The 22,608-nt window shown below is 32.1% G+C and overlaps 1 protein-coding gene across 12 annotated transcripts in view; it reads left to right on the plus strand.

The window, feature by feature from the left end:
• The window catches only part of LOC114652251 (transcription factor 4-like), a 319,999-nt gene that overhangs the window by 196,372 nt on the left and 101,019 nt on the right, over positions 1-22,608 (plus strand). For 10 of the 12 annotated variants that reach the window (XM_028802538.2, XM_028802536.2, XM_028802539.2 and 7 more), the window contains 2 exons: positions 5,379-5,508; positions 6,389-6,438. In XM_028802538.2, the coding sequence (XP_028658371.1) occupies positions 5,379-5,508; positions 6,389-6,438 (180 nt within the window). Of the gene's footprint in view, positions 1-5,378; positions 5,509-6,388; positions 6,439-20,491; positions 21,139-22,608 lie in introns of those variants that run through there. The other 2 variants (XM_028802548.2, XM_028802549.2) reach the window with 2 other exon arrangements.

A 22,608-nucleotide genomic window follows, 5' to 3' on the forward strand; every position in this document is an offset into this window, starting at 1 on the left:
TTGTATTGAATTGCTTGTAACAAGTAAAATTATGTTCATGGATTTATTTGTACTGTATATTTTCTATATTGTTTATATTACAAAAAGTCACCTTAAATGTTGAGCACTTGTAAGGTTCTAATAATTTATCTTAATTTCTGTAATCCACAAGTTAAAAAAAATACATATATAAAACAACAAACATGAAATGCATATAAAATCTTCTTTCCATATTGTTTACTTGTGACAGCCTCCTTGAAACCATTTATTGTTGTAATTGTCAGCTTATGATAGGAGTTTAGCATTTGTAGGTTTAACTAAAGTGCTTCATAAACTGCTCGTTGACAGGTACAGTACTCCCTTAATTATAGTAAGACATGAGATCTAATCTTTTAATTGAGCAATTATTAATGTTTTTATTTGCTTTTTCATAATGACAGTTGTCTAATAAAAGAAAATGTCCTTTAGGGAAGAGAATCCGACAGATGATTCCATTTTGTAGAAATAAATAAATGTAATGCAGCCTATAAAGTGCAGTGCAGTACAGTGCATACAAATAAAGTAAAATTGTTTAAGATAGTTTCACCCCACAGTAATTGTACACCTCGCCATAACCTCCACCACACCCAGTGGCTTTCATTTACACAAAACCTTTAGTAGTTTGTCATTTCATTTGGACACATACAGTTTTTTGTGCCTTTGCTAAGATGTTATCTTTTAATTTCTTAAAATCTCAAGCTTCACAGATATTCCTGTCATGTTTTTGTTCATTATAATAAGAGGCAGCTAGTACTAGGTGTTGCTGTAGATTTGCATGTGTGTCTAATGCTGCCCCTTTGTGTGCTGAATAACATTGCTGCTGCTGTTCAGAGTCTTAATCACCCAAGTTACTTTGGCCGACTAGTCTCAATGGGAACTGTACAGAGTACCATTGTCCGAGTGAGCCCCACTGATCTTGAGTGAAGAATTCAGCAGAAAAAACGTGTTTGTGTGTTTTCTTTTATACTCTGAAGGGATGATGAAAAGAAAGAGGTCTGTTTCTTTTTTTCTCTCTCTCTCTCTTTCTCTGAGAAGTCAGAATTATGTAAACCAAATGTGAACATTAGTCCATGTTACATCCAGTGTAAGTCAGTGATAGCTGTGATCAGTGGATTTTGTGAAATCTAATTTACAGAAGTTGTTTTTAGAAAGTGATGTGCTATTTACTACATTTTTTTCTGAAAGTATTAAACTACAGAAATTGGAAACAGTCTTGGAAGCCATGTTTGGTTCAGGTTTCACCTTTAGTAGTTTTTAGTTCCAGCAAAGTACATTTTTTATTTCTTTAGAATATTTTCATCTTGTGAAATCACTGATGAAAATGTTTATGAATTATAAGAAGTTGTAATTTTTATTAATATTAGATTTGGTATATCAAAAATCACAGACAAGTCCCAGACAATTAGTGCATAAATTCTGTTACTAAATTCATTTTTGTTTGTTACCATTTTACTTCCTCCATAGTAAAAACCTGCATTTTAGATCAACTGGCCTGGTATAAGTAATTGTGGGTGCATATGGAAGTTATCTCTGAGATTGGCTGGCATTCTGACCAGGGTTTTTTTCCTGCATTGAGCCCAGTGCTACTGAAATATTCTTTAGTAACTTATAACCATATAAAGTATAATTTTAGGTGGTGGCAGCGGACATGCGAACTGTTGAATATATGGTATACATCAAGTTGTATACCAGACTGAGGTGTTTCCTTACTTAACAGTGTTCAAATATAAGTTTTGAGCTATAAATGTTAACTTTGGTTTATGTTTGCAGGCCATTGAAAACAAATTCTGGGTAGGCAGACCTAAATGTTGTAGTTATTTACTGTTTCCATTATAAATAGTTTGTACCATGATTATGTAGTTCAGAGTCATTGGGAGTCAGTGCCTATGGATGGAATTTTTACATTCCATTATGGTGTGTGTGTATATCAGTGTTCATTCTGATGTCCTCCTCAGAGTTAATTGATGCCTTCTGCTTGATGCTACCAAGTATTTTCTGAATTCCCATATTACAATTAGCACTTTTAAACCAAACTTCATGAATGAATGAATGAAAGAAAATGTTTTACGCGAGTTGAGGTGCTGAAAAAATTAAATACTGTAATCTGGCAGAAATAGTTGCCATTAATTTTACTGCATATTTTACAGATACCTGAAACAACTTAGATTTTATTCAGATTTATTCAGATATTTTTTAATTCTCCTAATTTGACCAAAGGCAGGTTAACTGTGCTACTTACTGTCACATATTACATTATAGGCAGGCATTAAACATCCAGTTTTCTAGTTTAAAGTCCCATCCTCTAGTCACTGCTTTACACAAAATGTTAACTGAAGAATAATATTAACAGATGACACAGAATAAAATACACTTGTATGTCAGTAGTCTAAAAAAGGTTTTTCATATTCATTTATATTATCACTTTGTAGTCATGTTTTTACCCAGTAGTAATGTTATTAGCTATGCAGTATCCTTTATTAACAGCTTGTTCATTACAAGCTAAGTGCGTTCTTCATTAGTGTTTGCTTTATATAATTTTAGTTTATTAATAGACAACTATCATAGAATCCATCAGACTTTTGTGCCGGCATTTTCAGTACCATGAAGAAGTTGGCCATTTTGCTGTTTCACACGTTGAACAGGATTTTCTAAATAGTTGTCTCTTATATACTGTAGATGTATCTTTAAATATTCAAATTTTTATGTGACCGTCAACATTTTCCTGTCCACTAGGTTAGGAAGTTTTGTTCACCCATGGTTCTTATCTGCTTCTTTCCTGTCGTGTGTTGTGTCATTTCCATATATCTGAAGAGTGCTCATCTTCTTTTCTGCAGTGGCAGCCAGACTTTTCTTTTGAAGTTAAGCTGCTGTATTTCCTTCCTCATGTAGTGCATAAAGGAACTGAGTGATCTTAAATGTACTGTACCATGTGAAAAACATCCAGCAGGAGTGTTTTATTTATTTATTTTTTGGGGTTTTGTTTTAGTTAGTCTTTTGAGTGCCCAAAATTAAATGCATAAAATACAGTGGTTTTGTTTTCATTACAGTATTTTTTAATGTGGTTGGTCCAGAAAAAAAAACACTGACAACCTCTTGTTTTTCATTAGAATGAAATTGCAGATTGTGTATTGAAGATTGTGATAACGCAAAAGACTCACATAGCCATTTTTTTCCCTTGGCTGTATGAATGCTGTGGTCACCTGGCAACAACTTGTGAAAGTGACTGCCTTAATCTAGGCAGCAGGCTGCCTGCACAACTTTCCTCAGGCCCCGGAGAGAAGCCAGCCCCACTACAATAGTTTCTAGTGGCTCTTTCTGAGATGTTATTCAACAGCTAATTACTGGTATTTCTGGCTTAATGGCTATTTATTGCATCAGTGTTAAAGGATGCATAGGGGTTAACAAGATTGTTAAGAAGGTCCTCTTTTCAAGTTAACTCTCAGATGTATTAGTACCACAGTGACTTTTTGGGTATCTTTTTTTCTCAGATTATCACCATTACCTTAATGTCTCCTAGTTTTCTAATCATCATTTTGTGCCCAAGTAGGCATACCGCTGTTATTAATATCAACATTTGAGTCTTAATCCTTCATGGGGTGTTCTTCCCTTTCAGGTGTTTGCCATTTATCTTTGTTAATATTTCTAGTGGCTGCCAGCTGGGGACGACTAGTCAGCTAGGAAATTGAGTAGGAAAGTGCATGAGAATGTAGCTCAGAGTGTTTCTAGCTTTTTAATTATATGCAGTATAGAAGATATGGTACTTTGTTTTAGCTGTCCCATTCCCCCTAGCCCACTACAACCCCCTCCTTATAGCTGACTTTTTTCCTTTTTTAAATACAAGGACCCTTTGTTTTATCTTACGAAGGGCTTGTGAAATTCTTCAGTTCTCAGCGGGTTAACTGAAGAACAGGAGCTGAGTTGTAATTGGCCTATTTAGAGTATTTTGCATGTGAATGGTGTGCTACTGAAGCATTACTAAGTCTGTTGTGAGCAGCACAGTGATTAGAATTTAGATTAGGGAAAACACTTTCTGTACTTTATCAACTACAGTAATTAGTTCAGTTGCTGGAAGTTAACTTGAAGTATCGATAAAGTTGGAATTTTACTTTCTGTTCTTTTAATTTTTTTGGCTCTGGCTCTTGGTTTTGTTGTGTAAAGTGCTGTACTTTATATAAATTAATGAGCCTGCATGTACTTTTGTTGCTAAATAATTTAGGTTAATTAAGGGTACAATGTTTTCCGTGCAAAGTTTAATCAGGAGATATGCTCGCTATGGGTAAGTGTACTTTTAGTGGAAGGGAAGTGCTACTAGGCACTATAGTAAATTATACTATTTATTACCTATTTGTTATAGTAATAGACTAGTTCTGTAGAATATAGCTTTGGGGTATTTTGTGTAAGATTTATAGCTAGCTAAAGATTGGTCCTTTTAGTTGAATTACATTTGTTAAAACGTTTGTATTAGGATACCATCCATATACAGGTCTCACAATGTTATTCTCAAGTTTGTGTATGTGTGTGTATCTAGATATGGTATGGGAGTTAAATCAAAGTTCATCTGCAAAAAGAGCAAAAGTGGGGAACATTAATTCCCAGATGAAAAACAAAAAAGTTAGAAACACAACATTTTGGCTGAACAGTGTATCTGTTTACTTAACTTTCTGCCAGTTATGTGTATGTTCATCTGTATATCAATAGATAAATATGTACTATATATGAAATATATAAACTATATTCTTATAATGTGTCCATGTACACACACATGATAGATAGATAGATAGATAGATGGATAGAAAATCTGTCATTAAATTAATGAGACTGTGGTCGATTTACTGATAGACCTCACAGAAGACAGAATGCTTGCAGGGATGCAAGGACAGGCATTTAATAACATGTATTATAACTTTGGCAATAAAATTCTCTTTAATGTCACTGTTTCATGACAGATAGATGGAGTTGGTGTGTGAGAAATGCTTTAAAGGAAAAAAGGCCACATTTTTGTCTGATTATTGCAAACTTCTATTATTAAAAAAAGATGTATGTCACTCTTGTTGAAAGTTCTAAACATTTAACATAATGTACACTGTCATTTTGTATTGCTTGGTAAACATGAAGTTAATAATTAATAAAATGTTTTACATTTAAGTAATCCTTAACTATGTCCTAAATCTTCCCATAAATACAGTGAATCTGTAGAAACATCTTCAGACATATAATCAGAAATATACTTTTTTAGTCCTAAAGCCATATTGCTATTTGTAGTTTTATGTATTCTTTTTTGTTATTTTTTAATTGTATTTTAAAATACTTAATACAGTTTGCCTTTTCTCCACATTCTCTCATTTCCCCAACTTTTTCAGCCAAGTCTCCTGGGAGGCGAGATGGGTTTGGGCAGTCCAGGCGCTCTTTCACCTACAAAACCAGGTTCCCAGTATTACCAGTATTCAAGCAATAACCCCCGAAGGCGATCACTGCACAGCGATTCCATGGGTAAGCTACCATACTAAAGCCTGCTTTGTTCCTTGTTGTCAGTATTACTATCTGTGGTTTTCTACTTTTCATACTGTGAGTTTAAAAACACAATTTATACAGTACATTTATTTCTCATTCTTAACATAATTAGGTAAACTTGCTACTACATGCAACTTTGTCATAAATATTACTTTAAAAATAAGTTGAAATAGAGAATATCTGTGATCTGTTTCATTAGAATAACTACATGTGTGGTTTTTGCTTGAAATTTCATAATTGAAATAAAATACTTCAAAATATAAAGTATGCATAATTATACCAGGGGCTTAGTATTGCTTATGTTTTAAATTCTAGCACAATATTTCCAAGACACATGGAAAATAACATACCTGTGCAAATTCATCTTTTTTAATTTTATATGTAATTACTGTATTGTTTTATGCAGTAGTCTCTGAATTTTTAAATTGTGGCTACATTTTTGTTTCCTGCCGTAGTGCAGTGAATAGTTGAAATCATTGACCACCAATTTAATGATATAGTTTTGAGAGAAAAAAACTCCTATGATTTTACAGATTATGTCATTATTGTTTATTCTTGATATTCATCATATTCATTTTTTGTTACTCATCTTTGTGTTATATTGACAGGAGTAACAGGACTAACACAAACATTTAATAATGAAAGCATGTATCTCCATTAACAGAATACCACATAAATTAATTTTTTACTTTACTTTGTTATCTATGATGATGATCAATTACACTGAGGGAGAGCAGCCTCCATTTATAAAGACTACATTTTTACTTCTTTTTTTTTTTCTTTTTACAGTTGCATCAGATCGTGCTTGTGTTGCTTTAACTATTGAATTATTCAATTTTTTTTTGTCTTCTTTTTCTAGAGGTTCAGACAAAAAAGGTTCGGAAAGTGCCTCCTGGGTTACCATCCTCAGTAAGTTCTCATGCACTTTTCTTAACCTGACCTGTTATATGTGGCAGGAATTTTGATGGGTAAGGGAACTGGAGATGAGTGCCGAAGTACAATAATGTTAAAGTAAAGCAGAATAGACAGAAACAGAAGCTATTGCGTTTACACTCTTATTAAAGTAACCTGCCCACCTGCTTAACTGGTTCAATTGTTAGAATTTCTTATCGTTTTACTGTGTTCTTATTTCTTTTATAAGAAGTCAGGCTCTATAGGTTTAAGGATTTTAGGAAATTTATTTTGACTGCATTGTTTGTAATGGTTAGGAACAAACAAGAAAAATAAAAAGCTTGCAGTTTATATTGGTTTATCAGCATTTTTATATGGTTGCATTGTCATGACTTTTTCCTTCTTCTGCTGCAGAAATTATACAAAAATATATTAAAGAAACTAAAACAAGGACTAGATCACCTTCGTGTTTAGTTCAAGATGCACCTTATTTTTGAAGGTGTTTTTTTTTTTTTTTTGCAGTCGATCAAGATGCTGACTTTTTTATTCCCGTCTTTGTTTTTATGTTTATGAGTGCAGCACGTACATAAAATGACACCAGGGTCTAGGGATAACAGTAAAATATCACTTCAGATTTCTGTTAGTTTTCTTTGGAAGTTTTAATTGGTGATTATTTTTAAAGTGGAATTGTAGTTGTAGTGTTCATTTTATTATTGTCTTTTTAAATTATTTAGTTGCACCTCAGCTTTATGTCTTTTGAATTGACCAATTCAGCACATACAAACAAAAAATGGTTTGTTGGATTTAAAAAGCCGTTCTGAATACAAAACATTTGCTTCTCTATCAAAAGTCCAAAATGTGGTTGTATAAAATTATCAGTTTAATTACTTATAAAAGATGTTAGGAAAAAAAACTATTATTTCATAGCTTAAGAGTTCAAACCCGCATTGTTGTTTTGTACCTGCTGATACGTTTAAACTGTTCTGTAGTATTGTGTGTGTTGGTTGTTTCTAACCAACCTAGTAAATCTATATTTGTTTTGTAAATTTATGTAAATTGTTAAAATATAGTGTAGTAAAAATGATACATTTATACTGATATTTTTATTGAGATGTACTGTATTAAATGTGGTTAAGTTCTAGCTTGTAATATTTTTTGTGTATTTCTGTGTTTTTCCAATAGCAAACTTTACATTTAAAATTCAAGCAGTATTTAAAATAATGATAACCATGTGTTTTATGTGCTTCCTCTTTATTGTAGATTTTTTATTTTTACATCTGTAATTTATTTAAATTGACTAAATGAATCTTTTTTTATTTTTGCACAGTTGCTTTTGGAGAGTATAGCATTACACTTTAAAATATTTTTTGATGGATTACACATTTATGTTTTCTACATCAATAGTTGTTTTTACCTGACTAAAGTAAAATTAAATGACAGAAGTGATACATAAAAAATGGTGTTGATGGTATGCCTGATGTTATATGTTATGTTTTTAAAATGATGGAAATAATGTATCCTAATATAGTAAAATATTTGTAAGATAATTTACATGAAATTATAATGAGAACAGTTCGCTTTTGACACATTTAATTTTGTTAAATATGTGCCAGTTAATGTAATATTATGCATTTGTATCTGGCAAATTTAACGTTTTGATTGCAAGAGCATCGATGTTTTTGTACAAACACAGAGAATATCCATTTCTGTGTAATTATCCGTGTGTCCTATATATTATTATATTCACAATTATTTTGTATTTTTACACATTTGTTCTGGAATCGATGTGAATGTTTTTTATGACATAAAAACCTAAGCAGCACCATTTTGTTTAAATGATATATCGGTAACCAAAAAAAACTTGTTACTTTAAAAACAAAATATGAAATCTGTTCATTATTGGTGTTAACTTTGAAAATGTTACGGTAGGATTGGCTGTATTTCTGGCATTGCAGACAATGAGACAGTTAACGTGACATTTACGTAGTTGTTATATATTGCATTTATTGCTCTATTTGATACTTTATGTATGTGGACATATGTGTGTGTATAGAGAGAGAGAGAGACTGCATTTTCAGTAAGAAGTAATGTAAACTTTCTTTTTGGAAAATATAACTTTTAATCCAACAGTAACATTTTTTTAATGAATATGAATATGATTTCATTATCTTTTTTTTTCTTTAAATAATCTCTAATCTCACAAAACCATTCTATTGTAAACAGAACTGTTTACGAAGTTAATTTACTTAAACTACAATTATCCTGTCACTTCAGGGAAACCTTGAAATAATGTGGTAATCAAAAGGAAATTAGTTCCCATTAGGCAGAGTGCAGTTTCAATGGTAAATGTATTTCTAAAGTATGTCAGCTTTTTTTTTTTTTTGGTCTGTAATATACTGCTAAAAACAAACTATATTTATCGGTTAGTAATTTGTTGGACAGCAAGAGTCTTTGGAGATTTTGTATTCTCATGAAACACTGCAGAGTTGAATAGACTCACATGTTCAAGTATATATGGATGTGCAATTTGAAACATTGTCCAGGTGTATAGTATTTAAGGTGGAGACTCATTCTCAGTGATCTCCAGGCTGCAGTGATGAGGTACAATCATAGTTTCATGTACTTTACTTTGTATCAACAAGCTGTTGTCTTTTTAAACTTTAGTGATTTGCTAAAAATATGAGCAGTGTTTTACTGTAGCTTCACGTATGTATTGGTCGTAGATATGTAGAATAAATAAGCAAATACATAAGCAGTTGCTATTTATTTGTATTTTTTTATTTTTGGTGAAGCAGTTTTTAAAAATTGCTTAAAATATTCATTTGTGTGAATGAACGCTTAATTTTGTGTTGTTTTGTTTTGGTGAAAGCTGTTTTTTCTGCATGCTTCTTTGTTAAAAAGAAATCTAAAACAATATGTTTGTATTGTTCAAGGACAAGTTGTTCTTCCTCTAATGTTATTGATTGCAAAATTGAAGTTCAAGTTTAGTTTATGTACCCAACATTAATTAGTTTGCACTGAGATCAGTACCAATCGCACACATGCACAATAGGTAAGTAGTTTCTTTAAATCACATCTAACTTGAGCTCCATTTTTGTGAGCTCTTGTGCCACCTTCAGCCCATCTGTGGTAGAGCACCAAATTTCCCACATTAAAAACAGAATTGATCACGCTATGGCTTTCACATTACTACACATATAAAGAATCTGTTTTTGAATACTACAAATCTAAAATCTTACTTATTAATATCAGACATTAAAAATCAGGTGTTATTTTTATGTAACTGAAGCAAACATCAGTTATCTTTATATTATATTCTGATACTTCTATTCATAAGTTGAAATGGTTGCGTTTGCACTGTTAAATATACATCATAAATTCAGTAATCTACTCTTTATTAAAGACACTTGTGTGTTTAAATCACCAGAACTAAAATAAAGAATGAACTTCAGATGCTCTGATTGTTTTACCATTCCCCAATTGCGTTGTTCATTGTATTATAAAAGTAATTCTGTCAAAAATTACAAACCACAACATTAAGTAAAAATAACATTTTATTTAAAATGTCAATACTTTCTTGACATGCAGAAGTGTATGAAAGAGACGAGGAGATTAAAAAGTTGTGGGACTCCATAAATTCTTAATGTATTAAAGCAGCAATTGTAAGTCAAAGTAATAATACATAAAGAAAAGCCTTCAGCATTTTAAATCTGATGTCTTTTAGGTTGACTTGTCAGCATTACTCAGTATATAATACCTAGCAAAACTATCTAGCCTTCTGAATTAAAGTATGTTTATAATTTCATTTTTCAGTTAGTAGTGAATAATGCTCATTCAAAACTGAAGCAATAACACTAAATAGCTAAAAGATTTTTTTTGTTGTTTTAACAAATATATAGCCTTACAGTATCATATATATCCACTGGTCAGTATACCAAATAGCTAAAGAAAATTCTTCAATTGCACCATTTCACCTAACTACACGTGGCCTATCTTAGGGCTTACCTGTCCATTAACGGAGTTAATTTACCAAACTGTAAAAACATTAATTCTGGTGAATAGCAGCTCAGACATGTTGTTTGACAATATGTTATCTCTTAGATAAACATAAAACCTGAAATATGTGACTTCATCATATTAATCTCTGTTGTCCTTTGCTTTGTATATTATTACATGGTACTGATTAGTAAACTAGTTTTGCCTTCAACTAGTAGGACCTGTAAATTATTAGAAATTCTAACTAGCTTATTTTAACTGAACTTTAGTGCCTTCCAGAATTAATAAGTATTTATTGTCTAGCAGTTCAAATGGAAAATCTTAACTTTGTTTCAAATGTTTTCTTTGCATCATTGGGCAAAACAAGGTTAGATGGTAGATGCATGCATAAAAATGTGTCCACAAAACAGTGTCCATTAGCTAATAATAAATAGATATTGTCTTCCTATTATATATTTTAGCGCAATGCAAGATGTTTCAGTTAGACTGAGTGGCAGCTTTGAGGTTTAAGGTATTCAGACTTGAGGCATCCTTTAATATCAATCTTTGTCCATCTTGTTCCGTCTGACTTTGTAGCTTGATGTTGAACTTCCTGGTTTTCTTGTGTAAATCGGGGCCCTGGATAAAGAAAGAAACTTTTTTTTTTTTGGTGTGTAGTTTACACTTAAAGTGGAACAAATATATGTTTACTGAGACACCTTAATTTAAAGTGCGTGAACGCATGAGACAACCATCCAAGCGCTAAATCATAGGTTGTTTCACAAGTGATAGACAATAAGATACAACAAAGCATTACATTCACAATGGAAACGTTGACATTAACAAGCAGCCACAATGAGTATTACAGCAGGATAAAGGCAAAGACAAGATAACTGCAGCAGTCCGTAATGGAGTCACCATGATGTTGTCTTAGTTCCTTTTGAAAAATGGATATTTATAGTGTTAGATTACAAGCAGGCAGGAAGACAGTTAAACAGTAGTTTGAACCTAGAGCTTTTTAGTGTCAAGTCCAACTCCTTAGTCACTAGGCCACATTGTCTGAAAGCATGAGAGATTCCAGGAAATGAAAATGTAACTTTTCTTGTCTGCACACGATTTGTTTAGCTAAAAACTACTTAGCCATGATCAAGAAAGTTAACTCTTGCTCCTAATTCCCATGGACCCTGCTGTGACTGCAAATGCCCTCTTGTGGAGTTAACAAGACAAGTTGTTATTCATTCCTGTGCTTTTGAGCCTCCTCCCACCTCTGTCCAACATTGTGCTCGATAAAACAGTTTCTGACGCTTTGCTAACTGCTTTGGGTTAGTAAAGCAAAGTATTGAGAATCCAAACAATGGAAATATATGTTCTGGTAATTTGCATTGGCTGTTTTAAAAGAGGGGCTTTGCTGTGTACATTGTGCTCTTAGATTGCACTTCAGTCTATCGCAGCCATTGGGTTTAAAGAGTTTTGTTCTTACTACTACTACTAATACTACTAGCTGTATGTATGTGTGTATATATATATTTGTATGTGTGTGTGTATGTATATATATATATATATATATATATATATATATATATATATATATATATATATATATATATATATATATTCACACACACAAAGAGAAATTAAATGCATTTCATGAAGTTTGTTTATTGCCAATAGAAAATGTAAAATGGTATTATCTGGTACTAAATGAATTTTGTCAAGTATAAGCTTCTTGATTTAAGGTTGGCATTTTAGAATTAATAAGTTTTTGTAGTCTGTGGAGAATGGTTTCATAACCTTATTAAAACTGTGTGTGTATGTCCATATTTGTGTTTAGTGCTTGGAATATGCCCTCTGTGGAAATAATCTCAGTGTTTAAACATAATATTAACATTTAATAAATGTGTGTTCTGTCTGTCTCAATGCAAACTTTCCAAGATAAATGTTAAAAATATTTTAGCTTTTTCAGAAGCAGCAAAAGTACTTAAATGAAGGGAAACTGGAGCCACAATGACCTCTTGGGTTCTTTGTTAGAAACTGCATGTATCCAGGCAACACTATATTTCATGCAAATGCCTAGATGACTTGACATAGGTTTATATATATATATATATATATATATATATATATATATATATATATATATATATATATATATATATATATATATGATCAAGAATTAGTTTAAAAAGGAGTGATTAATCTAAGCAACTTTATTTATTGTTTTCTTTTTTCTGCAATAGACAAGACAAGAATACCAAACGGCTCTAACACCTGTGGGCACCTGTTTTAGAGTGGGCTCAATTTAGCAGGTACCACTAAGATTCCATGATTTCTTTTTGGGCCTTTTGAGATCACTAAACCAGTATTTTAGTGTTGTTTTTACTGTGTCCTCTAACACCCAAACCTACTTATAAGGACTCGTAAATGAATTTCTTACACACTCAACCACCTAAGGGGCTTCTTTCTTTTTGGTCTTCTCTTCCCTTTGGCTATTAATTTTCTCCTTTGCACTTTTCTCTTCAGTGCTGATCCCCTCACTTGGTGCCCTAACTGCACTGATATGTTAAGTTTTTGACAAGTTGCACCTCTGAATATGAGCATAATTTCTGCTATTGGAATAGAGAGCTTTCCATTTGGCTTCCTTTTGAACATCTGATGGCAGTCTCACCAAATGGGGAAAAAGGCTTAACGAATACTTCGACTGTATATGTGTAATCCATAAACCAAAATTAATTTGAACCAATGTTCAATCATTTGATTTTTTTTTAATGTATCATTGTTTAAAAGAAACCTAGGCTTTTAATGCATGTTTGACATTTCGTATAGTTTCACAATAGTGGTTTAGGAGAAAAGGTTAAAAACAACCATTTTTATTAAATATATTCTGATTATTGTCCTTCATTTCTTAAGGATGCTAAAGCAATTTTATACATCCATGTGATCTAATAATAACTATTTAAACATAGTTCACATTATGAAACATGAGCATTATCGAGATGTTTCTTCAAGAAAAATCTCTTAATGTTTTTTGGACTTTTTAATGGTGTAATATTCATTTTCTGAATGCATTTAGGTACTTAATATAAAATCAACTTTGGTTTTTTATCATATATAGTTTTTGTTTTTGTTAAATACGATTTCATCTTATCAATAACAATGGATGTGTGACTTTTAGTTATTAAAAAAACAAGGAAAAACATTTTTGTGAGCATTTTGTCAGGACCTATACATGTCTTTCAGTTAATATCTGTTTGCTTTATGAGCTCTTTATAATATTTACATGAGCTTGTGTCAGTATTCAAATTATTTGTCTGTATCATGGAGTTTTAATAACCTTTGCTTTACATCCAAGATGCTAATATCCCTCCAAGTGCAAGCAGCAGAGTTTCAAATATTATGATCATTGTCCCAAAATGAATCCTTATAACAATTCAAATAACGAAGACCTGCTTCTTTTAGGTCTATCATGTCAGTTTTCTATCCCAATCTTAAGAGGCTGAACAAAAGAGTTTTTTTTCCTATTGGCGTAAAGAAGGGGAAGTAACAGATTTTTCGAATACAGCTTTACCATTTCGCCATGGCCAGATGTTAAACTTACAGTGGAAGTCGAACATTGATATTTCATTGCTTCCTATATTTGAACTGGTGTGGATAGGAAACTGAGATGAATTTTAAGAGTGTTACGGTTGAATTTTTCAGTTTGTGGTGTCAATACTGGTGCTAGTAAAGTGTATACTGAGCATACATATTTAAAAGGTTGAACATCACCTGTAAGTTTTGCCGAAATTGTTACACTCAGTTTTGCATCTTAATTTTTTTTTTCATCAAGTGACATATAAAACCAAAAATCTGTAGTTGCTTAGTTCGGATGTGCTGCAGTACATACATAAACAAGTATATGCAGTTTGGCCTGTAAATCTGAAAGCACACTATCAGTGTTAAAGAAGAAGTAATGCCACATCAATGAATGTTTTGATCTCTTTGCCACTTTTCAAAATTAAGTGTTGGTCCATTTTCTTGTATTTATTTTACTTGTGATTCTTTCATTGTTACAATTACTGTTGTTTTAAGCGATTAAACCTATTTTTCAGCAGTTTTATCATCAGGTTACTACAGTGTGTTCTCGGATCTACAGAGACCTACTTGTAACTGAAATGAACTGTTGCGACAATGGCTTCCTCTCCAGCATTAAAAAAAAATGAGCAGTAAAAATCTGCATGATATAGCATAATGCTAAATGACACTAGCTAGATTCTGTGATTCTTCTGTAAATAGAGTTGACTCTTTTCAGAAACTTTCCTTGATTTTAATACTTATTTAATAAGATATTTTAACATAATTGCCCTTGACTTGATAAACTTGCCCCATTTCTAAAAATGTTTGTAAATTTTAAAAAGGCAAGTCCCTAGAATGTTTATTTTTTTCCTCTACGTTAATTTGGCATGGTATTATGCAAAACTATAAATGATAAAAATGCCATCAAACTTTGTTTGTTTATTGTTAATCAAGCATGCAGCAGTTGTATGAAATTATGCATTTTTTGTCTTACCAAACAGTGCTGCATCTTTTATCTTTCTTCTGTCAGACATGCTGTAAAGTGTTGTGGAGTTTCTTTTTACCAATTGCAGTTATGTGTATCTTTAAAATACTATCTTTCACGTGTTTTTAATATCCATCTCTTTCTTGATACTTATTCATAAACAAAGATGTTTGCTAGTTAAACTTGGGTTTACTAATGTCATATGAAAAATATTAAAATAAGGATGTTTCAAGGGTGAGCAGTTTTTTGTATAGCAGCTTCCTTTTCAGATGAACTGCTAACAATTTTTTTGGCATATTGTTAACTTAAAACTGGTCAGCTTTTGGACAGTTAAAAGTAAAAATATTTAAAATCAGTAAATTCCCTCTCAGATCTTAAGTGAACTTTGTTAAACTGTAAGAATGCTAACTTAAATATTTTTAGAAGATCTTATATATAGGGCACTTTATTTTATAGTTTGTATCTTTCTGTAAATAACAAGATAGAATGAAGACCAATGTGATGAAAAGATCTAAAAATTCAGTTGCAGGTTGAGACTTCTTTACCGATAACAAACAGACTTGAATCCTGTGTAGCCTATTGTTTATTGGGGTGGGGTACTGATCCTAATAACATAAAACTGATCCAGTCCTGTTTTAGAATACGATTGAACAACAGTGTAATGTGCTTTCTTTAAAAAAAAAAAAAAGAAAGAAAATAAGTAGAGAAAGTAGGATATTTAGAAAAATGCTGTGATCCTGCAGTTCTCTTTGTGACTCTGTTATAGATTGCTGTGTTTTAAAGCACAGTAGGCATGTTTTGAAAGCATATTAATTGGGGGAAATAATTTAATACCTGCTGTGTGCAACAGGTTTGTAAAAGTAGAGTTAAAGCTTTAAAACTTTTATTTTTTTTTTCCTTTTTTTTTCTTTTTTGCAAATTTCAAATGTTCTGTTTGTGCAAAAATCAGAGAATCACCATAAGGGCTGCTTTGCATTTTTAATTTAGTAACTAACATATGAATAAATTTGCATATTAATTAGTTGCAGATTAAATCATGCATACATAATTGCCTCCTTACTGTGTTTAATGTTTGTCAAAATCTCCAGCCTGGGTTGATGGATGTCATTTGAAGATTACAATTTGATGTACCCTTGGAAATATCTGAGCAAATAATGTTAGATTTGAAATAGCAGAATTAGCTAAAATTGTAGAACAATTACTAGTAAATACTTAGAGAGAAAGGTGCAGCTTTCCTTACAGTACATTTTTCCATGCACAGAATCATTCCCTATTCATAATCATTAATGCATCTCTTAATTACCCAGCATAAGCAAATTAACACTTGCGGCACTGAATGATTTTAGCTGTTCAGAGTGTAAAATTAAAGTTTGTATACATTTTACATCCAAGTGCTTAATATATGTTTGGTGCATTATATTTATTATCTAATGCAATAAACCCAGCACTCTGTTGCTTAGCTGTATATATATCTATATGCACATTGACAGGTCATGCGCATATATACAGATGACTTATTGTGTTGTTTGTTTTTATTCATGGTATACTTGTTTCAGCAATATTGTCATTGTTCCCAGTTCTGTGTTTAATTTATGATTTAGAAATAGGCATTTACTTATTCTGTTTTTAACACCTTTATAAAAGTAATTATTTTCATATTTGTCATAGGTTCTCAAATGGATTTAAGGCAATAATATAAATTCTGTTTGTTGTCCAATTAATAGATTTTATTTCAGTTTATCCAAATAGCCTCAGATATGTATAATGTGTTTGTATGCATATACACCACAGAATAATACAGTTATACCCTTGTTGTCCAATTGACTGGCTTAGAAATACACAGGAAAGCAGCAGTGTATTTTCATTTAAATATTTATTCAAAAATCAACAAGCCATATCAAGTGGAGGTATTATTTGTTTTCCAAGCCTTTGTCATCAATATTTTCTTTTGTCTCAGATATAAAACTAAGCAGTAACCAAAGCAAGCAGAAGGAAATGTAATTCAGTTTAAACATGTTAATCTATTTCAGGGTATTGGGGCAGGTGGCTGATTTTGGGGGGGGGGGGGTGTTTTTGGGCAGCTGAAATACTTTTAATTTTTATATTTATTATACTTGAATGAAATGTATTTTTTGTTGCATTTCATTGTTTTTTCCTTGCAAAACACTTTAATATTTTATATATATATATATAATTTTTTTTTTCAAAATTTATGTTATTGTTATTTGTCTAACAATTGTCTTCTTGTAACCCTCCCCAGTTAAGTTTTCTGATTAATTTTATTAAAGCTATATGCTCTGATTGGGGAAGGGGATGGGGGACATTAGCTCTTTCTCGAGATTGATATTTTACAGGTGCTTTGCCACGTAAAAACAGCTGAACATTCGCTTTTCAGTAAGGTGTTGCTCCTTTATTAGTGGTCGGCAGATATGTTAGTCTTTGAGAAATGTGTAGTTGTCAGTTGGCAAGCCCAGAATTTATTAACTACTTTAAAGCCGTGATGCAGTCTCAGTGATGTACTACTTTGTTAATGTCAGGGCTGGCACAGAAAAAAGAAACTATTTTTTTTCTCCCTTCCCATTTTTGAGGGCAGTCTACAACTGTTACAGTATGTACATGAATGTGTTTTAAATGTGTGTTGTGAGCCTATGGAATAGACTGCACATAATGCCCTTATCTTTTAGATTCTTGTTTGTTTTTGTATTGATTGATTTACTGTGTGTAATATGTGAATTTCTTTATGCGTTTTTACAACATGGAAGGCACTATATTTGAAAATGCAGGTAGGAAAAAGACAATGAAATATGCACTTTATTATTATTATATATATTTTTTTTTTTACTGTTTTGGACTTTAAGACCCAGCATATTAAGGGTGTATTGCACAAGGGCTAATTAGTGTTTATCTAGGCTGTGATTGGTTGAAGAGCTTATGCCCTGATCTAGTGGTACAGTGGGATATCATCCCCCCCATCTGGCACAAATCGGTTTTGCCATTCTATCTGCTTCCTGTTTATTCTTTTGAGATTTTATTATTTACTTAGTATTTAAATTATTTAACTGATTCGTTCATTCAGAATGAGATTATTTTTTGCTGTAATTGAAAATAAATGTTTGGCCTTTTTTAAAATTTACTGTACCATGTTTTGCTGCTTGTAGGTGGAAAATAAAAGTATTTAGACAAGCTTTCCTCTTTGTTTGTAGTGCTTTTGCGAATTAATGGAGGCACAACTGAAGGTTTTTTAACTGCCGTCTGGTTTTAGTAATTTAGAGTATATGTTGCCTTTCACTTTTGCTGCAGACTGGCACTAGTGGTAGTAATGTTTGTTTCTGTGTCCTGTATGTTGAACTCTGGGGGAGGTTGAAGGGGTACAAATGTGAATCCTGTCAGATTGACAACTCACTGTTCTAATGAGTAAAAAATCCTCAAAGCATGAAATCGGAATGAAATGTGTGATTATAATTCAAGTACTGTTTACTCTAATCTCTTGGGGCACTCAGAATAAACATGGAGTGAATCGGCGGAGAAGAGGATAAAACTGCTCCTTTCCTTCTCTCACTTTTTCCACCTATGAAAGAAACTTAAAAAATATAAGCCCCAATTAAGTGAGCAAAAAATAACTGCACTCCACCCCCTGCCTCAAGCAACATAGACGTACTAACTCTAGCCTTGTCTCTTCTGTTAATATCAATGTCTATGTACCAAAAGCCATAGCGAGTTATAAGAAAATAGGTGTCTTGAATTATTAAAGTTTTTTTTTTCTTTTCTAGGAATGGTGGTACGCTCGAATGGCATTTGCTTCGGCATATGCAAATGATTTAGTTTCATTTGGGATCAATTCCCAGAGGTTCCCTCTTTTTTCTGTGATGCTCAGAATTTGGCAGGCGCAAACACTTTACTTGTTAAATCTAGTATAAAGAAAAAAGAAAGCTGCAGTGTCCCAATTTGCACATTTTTTTTTTTTATTCTTCGATTCTCATCTTTGGACAAAAACACTTTACCTACTAACAGACTTTTGTAGAGATTTCTATTTAGTTCTTCCGTAGTTTGTTCTTTTTTATATATGAATGTACAGGTATAAATGACAAAGGATTTTATTTAAACATTATGGAAAATTAATGTTGGTTGACTAGTGTTGTTAACAAGTTTTATAAACATTTATATTTTTACATTTTTGTTAAAAGAGAGATGGATAGACATTTGTAAATTCTCCTTAAATAATGAGAAAGAAATATTGTGTTCGTATTTAGGTGCATTTGCATAAATACATGCCTGTCTCTCTATATTTGTATACAGAATATATACGCATAGACTTGTATATATCTAATATATCGCTCTGAGTGCATATTATATATGTTTAATGTAATACTTTTGTTAGCATGTCTATAGATACAGCTAAATATATGCTCAAACACACATAGGCAGAGTGTTTTTATTCACTAATTTATATAAAGAGATTTTACAATCACAGATTAATAAGTAATTACTGTGGACTAGCCTCTGTAATGGAAACTAGCTTCCTAATGTCTGACCTATTTACTTTAAGTTTGTTTAAATTATTAATTAAAGGTGTTTGCGGAATAAAGAATACTACAGAACTTATAGTTAGTTTCCTCAAATTGCTATTTGATTAATATTGAAATTCCCCTGCGACACCTCTCCCCTCTCCACACACACAAGTGAACACTAATTGATTTTATTGGTATTTTTTTTCTTGCATTTTATTTTGTGCTCTGCAATATACTGTAAATTGAAACTGTTTTTGTTACATAAGCATGTATCAAGCAGAAGTGTGCTAATTTTGAAGCATGGTATTTGGTTTAAAAAAAAAAAAAAGAAGCGTTTTTTTGTTTTAATGCAGGAAGTTTAAAAATCAAGATCTGTGTTTTTAACCTTTTAATTAAGTGTAATTCTTTCTGAATGAAAACTGCTGTATTTAAGATCAATTTTTGTATGTGTTTCTGAATTTTTAAAATTGTAATGTTTAAATGCTCATGCTTCACCTGTATACTATAAATTTGGGAAATGATACTGATGAATGTAATGCTTGTGTTACTTTAGTTGAAGCCATGACCAGAATCTTATTTCTTGAATTCCCCTTCTCTAACTGCTGGTAGTAATATAATGCAACAGATACTGTCTATACACAATTGTGCTGAATTAAAAAAAGGAAGAAAAAAAGCTAATGCTGTTTTATAGCACATGTGGAGGATGAAAAGTGATCTTCCAATATATGAGTTATTATTAAACCTATAATCTTTTTTGGTAAATGTTTTAGGATGGCTTGTTGACCACAAAATAGAAAATGTAGTCTTTCCTCTGCAACGAGGTCAGACTTTTTTTTTTTTTTTTTTTTTTCCTCGCTGCGAGTCAAGTTCTCAGGCAGCTGCATACAATGCTGGGAGCTAGCCAGCACCAGAGACAGATGGTAGAGTTATTAGATGTGCATCATACGATTCCCTTCCTGCCACTCGCTTTTTAATCAAATTAAAACAAAAAAAGAGGGAGTCAATTAACTGCATTTGTATTCTACTCAATAATGGACCCTATTCCAGCACTCTACCCCCAAGGCAGAACAAGACTGGGAAATTTTAGGAGGATTTGTTTGTCATATATTTTACTTTGGAATAGTTCGTGGGGAGGGGGAAGGAAAAGGAAAAAAAAAATGAGCTTAGAGGAGAAAATGTTTGATTTAGAAAATAACTTTGATTCAGTGTGTGGAGATGAGAATTAAATAGTCCATGTCAATTCAGAATCTTATAGAACCATGGAAAAGTTGAATCTTTCTTCCCTTCTTTTAAGAAAGCCGACCTAACTCAGTACTGGGATGGCTTCCAGATTTGCTATGGAAAGTTAACTGCCAGCGAGAGAGAGAGAGGGGAGAAAGAGCATGAGAGAGAGAGAGAGAGAGAGAGGTAGAGGGAGGAAGAAAGGGGATAGTCCAAGCCCACCTCCCTTTCCCACCCCCCAGCTCAACGTCAGAAATGGTTTCTCCCTACTTTGCATATTCACCATCCTTGGCCTGGCCATATGGGAAAATGCAACTGAAGGAATTGTTGTGAAAAAAGGGGACAGCGAGTTTGAAATAAAAGTTGTTATAGTGCTGCTGAAGAGGGAAAAAAAAGAATAAAAGCACCATGTATTGTGCATACACAATCCCTGGCATGGGTGGCAGCTCTTTGATGTACTACTATAATGGCAAAGCGGTAAGATAACTCTTCTCGTTATAGGTGTCATTGTACTTAGTTTTTACTGTTAATAGTAAGTGTGTCTGCTGTCATTCATAGGATGCCAGCTTAAAATAAGCAGTAACTGTTTGTAGATGGTAAAGAAAAAATCTGTTAAGGATTTTTTTTTGTTGTTGCTTTTGTTGTTATTTATTTATATACTCCACCTCCTTGCCCCTCCATCTCTCCCCCTTCTCCTTACATCCTGTCTAGGAATATTTCATTTTTAGTTTCTTCACTAGTAATGCTTATGCGAGTCACAAAAATGATGTATATTCACATGCATCATATGAAAATTAGTGCATAAAGAATGCTAATTCATAGCAGTTTTTCGGATGATGCTTCAGTTTTATCTCTGTCCCTCTTTTAGCAGTGTTCTTTATGTTTTCTCCAGGTAAGTCAGGTGTACTATGTGGTGACAGAAGTTACCAACAAAAATCCATTTTCAAAATTATATTATCAATAGGATTTTAAAATTATTGCAGAGTGAATAGTCAATTCAGGGCCTTTTTTTTGTATAATAAAGCATTCTGGTTTCTGTTTTTTCTGTGCAAAAGTAGTTGAAATCCTGTAAGCAAATATCCAAATGTTTTCCTGATCATTTTTTGGGCCTTGCTACTTTAAAAACTCCAGAATAAAAAAGTTCTTGTTCACTTTATACCGTGTACAGAAAAGATATATTACACTGTTTCGTTTTATGCATAAACCTCATGTGGTTAAACTTGTGATAGAGCACATAGGCCAACACAAGTTAATAAGGCTTGTACCTGGTCTGGAATGCTTGCAAAATAATTTAAAAAAGAGCAAATATAATTTGGACATTCAGGTCAAAGCAATTGTAAGAAACTGTTAAATGATATGTAATAGTTATACAGAGTTCCACTCAGATATTTATAACACTTTATTTGTTTAGATGTAAAGCCCAGTGATCACCACTATATTTTATACTTTTATTAGAGGCAAAAATCACTGTAGACACAATCCTTTATAACTCTGAATTACATGCAAGGGTGTTGTTTCATGTTTCAAGTATTGGAAAGGGGGAGTAAAAGGATGAAATTTTTGAAAAAAACAGTTTTAGATGCTATATTTTGATATGCAACACACATGTTGAAATCTAGTTCTAATATTTACAATATTTGATTTATATTCATAGGAGTAAAGGTTTATTGGTTAGATCTTTGGGATGTTTTGCTTGATGATGATTTGCAGAGTAGCTTCTGTCAGATTTTTTTTTTTTTTTTGCACAAGCAGAGGAAAGCTAATTTAGTTAGACCACACTTACATGATATAAATTTGCTGTTGTGTGAATGAAGTGGTCTGGTCCGAATTATTATATAAATAACAGGTGGTTTTAATACTATTTTATTTTCTTCATGATGATGGTTAAGAAGTAAAGCTAAATTGATATGGTTTGTGGTACACCATAGGCACCTTTATTGTACATTT

The sequence above is a fragment of the Erpetoichthys calabaricus genome, chromosome 5 (assembly GCF_900747795.2).
Source record: "Erpetoichthys calabaricus chromosome 5, fErpCal1.3, whole genome shotgun sequence".
Lineage (NCBI taxonomy): Eukaryota > Metazoa > Chordata > Cladistia > Polypteriformes > Polypteridae > Erpetoichthys > Erpetoichthys calabaricus.